The sequence below is a fragment of the Octopus bimaculoides genome, chromosome 18 (assembly GCF_001194135.2).
Source record: "Octopus bimaculoides isolate UCB-OBI-ISO-001 chromosome 18, ASM119413v2, whole genome shotgun sequence".
NCBI classification, from domain to species: Eukaryota; Metazoa; Mollusca; class Cephalopoda; order Octopoda; family Octopodidae; genus Octopus; species Octopus bimaculoides.
This window is the reverse complement of record NC_068998.1, coordinates 6,932,970-6,935,595: the sequence shown is the minus strand read 5'-3', so window position 1 is coordinate 6,935,595 and position 2,626 is coordinate 6,932,970. Positions and strand designations below refer to the sequence as shown.

General features: G+C 37.5%; 1 protein-coding gene across 1 annotated transcript in view; it reads right to left on the bottom strand.

Moving 5' to 3' along the window:
- The window catches only part of LOC106871990 (uncharacterized), an 8,969-nt gene extending 6,420 nt beyond the window's left edge, over positions 1–2,549 (bottom strand). The window contains exons 1-2 of the mRNA XM_014918787.2: positions 2,441–2,549; positions 505–576 (exon numbers count right to left, since the gene is read on the bottom strand). Coding sequence (XP_014774273.1) covers positions 505–576; positions 2,441–2,523 — 155 coding nt within the window. The 5' untranslated portion in view covers positions 2,524–2,549. The remainder of the gene's footprint in view (positions 1–504; positions 577–2,440) is intronic.
- Positions 2,550–2,626: the final 77 nt, after the last annotated feature.

Here is a 2,626-nt window from a genome sequence, read left to right as displayed (position 1 = left end):
TTATGCCTATCTCCTCTATCCACCTGTTCAAATCTTTAGGGATAGTTCCTAATGGCCCTTTAACTACAGGGATACATTTTTAGAACAGTAGAGTAGTAGAATTATTAGAGCCCTGGATATAATGACAGCAGGGTGTAATTTGAGGTTTATTTAAAGATGGCAATGCTGGTACAATGTGGTTTGAAGTAATTTGGCTGGATAATGTAATCCAAGGTACACTATGACAGAATAAAAGATAAGACTGTCACAGCCAGAATGCTTTTGATGAGAGCATGACCTGGGGCTAAGCAAAAAAACAACAACAACAGCATTCCAATGACAAAACTTCATCTAATACACATACATTACTACACCCATACAAAGACACACACACACACACACACCCCAAATGGTTTCTTTAGTGAACAATTTGTGGTTGGATGTTATTTTTTTTTTTTTGGTTTTTATTGCTTATTTTTTCTTCGTTTTTTTTTTTTACTCAAATATAAATACTAAAAGACTCACGCTGCTAATTCTTTCAATTCCTCTGGCATCTCCTTCAACAATGGTGGAGGCTTGACTGGTAAATGTTCAGAACTGGAGAGAAAAAGAAATTGCCATTTTAATGATGTTCTTTCAGCTTTTCATGATGATGATGATGATGATAATGATGATGATGCCAACTGTCGTCATCATCAACACCATCATCATCATCATCATCACCATCATCATCATCACCACTGCTGGCTCTCAAAGCGAACACACATGTGTTTCTTTTGTGCCAAAGCTAGACCATATTTATAGCATTACCAAATGAAATTTTCATTGGAATACTGGCTGAAAGGGGTTATAATTACCTGAGGAAACCTGCCCTTGATACCCAGGGGCCAGACGAAAAAGTGAAAAGAGAAGGTTACTTTTACAAACTTTTTCTCGTTTATTTATAAAACCTGACATTTTCACTTTCAAAAATGGACAGCAAATACAAATACATTGCTTGGCAAAAAACATTGCAACAACAAATGAAGAATGAAGAACAGCGCATACCCAAAAAATAAATAAATATAATAAACAACTGAAAGAAGAAAAAGAAGAAAACAATTAACATTTAAATGAATAATTGATTCTTCATCTTTACTTTAGTCTTTTATTTGTTTCAGCCATTGGACTTCAGTAATACTGGAGCGCCACCTTGAAGGGTTCTAGTAAAACAAATTGCTCCAGTATGTATGTTTTTCTTTTTAAGTTTAGTACATATTCTGTCAGTTTCTATTGCCAAATTGCTAAGTTATAATGGCATAAACAAACACAGGTTGTCAAGTAGTGGGGGTGTGGACAAACACAGACACACACATACACATATACATGGTGGGTTTCCACACAGTTGCCATTTACCAAATTCACTCACAAGGCATTGGTCAGCCAGGGGATATAGTAGGACACACATGTGCAATGTGCCATAGAGTAGGACTGGACCCAAAACTACATGGTTGCAAAGAAAGCTTCTTAACCACACAACCATGCCTGAGTACAATAAATCGATAAAAATATTCCAAACAGTCTAACAAGTTGTTTTGAAGACAGCAATAGTGACAACAACATTGGCAACATTTGCATTGAGTCAGGCACTTTGGAGTGCTGAAATAGTAGCTGTATTAAAGTTAATCTTGCTTCAGTTTTAAGACAAACAGATTAGAGATTTAGACTGAACACAGTTACAAGCAAAACAAGTTGTTGGGGGAATTTTGTAAGACCAAACAGTATTACTTTGCCACAGGATCTAATCAAAGAGAGAGTAAGGAGAAAATTATATATTTGTGTTTTAGTATGTTTTAATCATCGTGTTTTTTTTTAATACATTTTTATTTATTTCCAAGCAAATATTTGTACTTGTAATTTGCCCATTTATATATTGCATAATGACTTTCACCGTACTCCTTTTGTCTTTGCATAGCTTATCCATCTCACAGAGTATGTTTTCTTAGTAAACAACACCCAGGTAAACAACTCTTCATATTTTTCTGTATCTCTTGGAAGACCTGTGGCTGATAATGATACTTTAACCTGTGTCATCTGTTGAAACCATATGGAGTGAGAGAGGGAGAGGGAGGGAATGGTAGAAAGAGGAGGTTTGGGAACAGGAAGGGTGGGAAGAGGGAAAGGTAGATGGGAAGGAGGGGAGATGGGAGTGGAGAAGATGGGAGATCGGAAGGGGTAGAGGGGTATATAGGAGAGGGGAAGGAAAAGGGAAAGGGGAAGAGAGGAGGAGAGTGAAAGAGGGGGAGAAGAGGCAGATGGAGAGAAGGAAAGGAGAGAGAAGGGAGAAGGAGAGAGAGAGAGGGAAAAAGAAAGGGCAGAATGAGAGAGAGGGAGAAGAAGAGAGATGGGAGAGGGAGAGGGAAAGGGAGAGGGAGAGAGAAAATCAGACAGGCAGATAAAAGTAGCAAGGTAGGTAACTTACCGTTTTGGTTGCAGGAATTCTCTAAGAGTGGGATTGGAAATTAGGGCAGATAAAGTTGGTGATGGCATTTTTCTCCATGTCATTACTCCTCGTATCACATCCTTCGAAAATAAAGTATATATAAATTTAGACAATGTAACCACTAGCTTTCTACCTACCCTCTCTCTCTCTCTTTCTATATATATA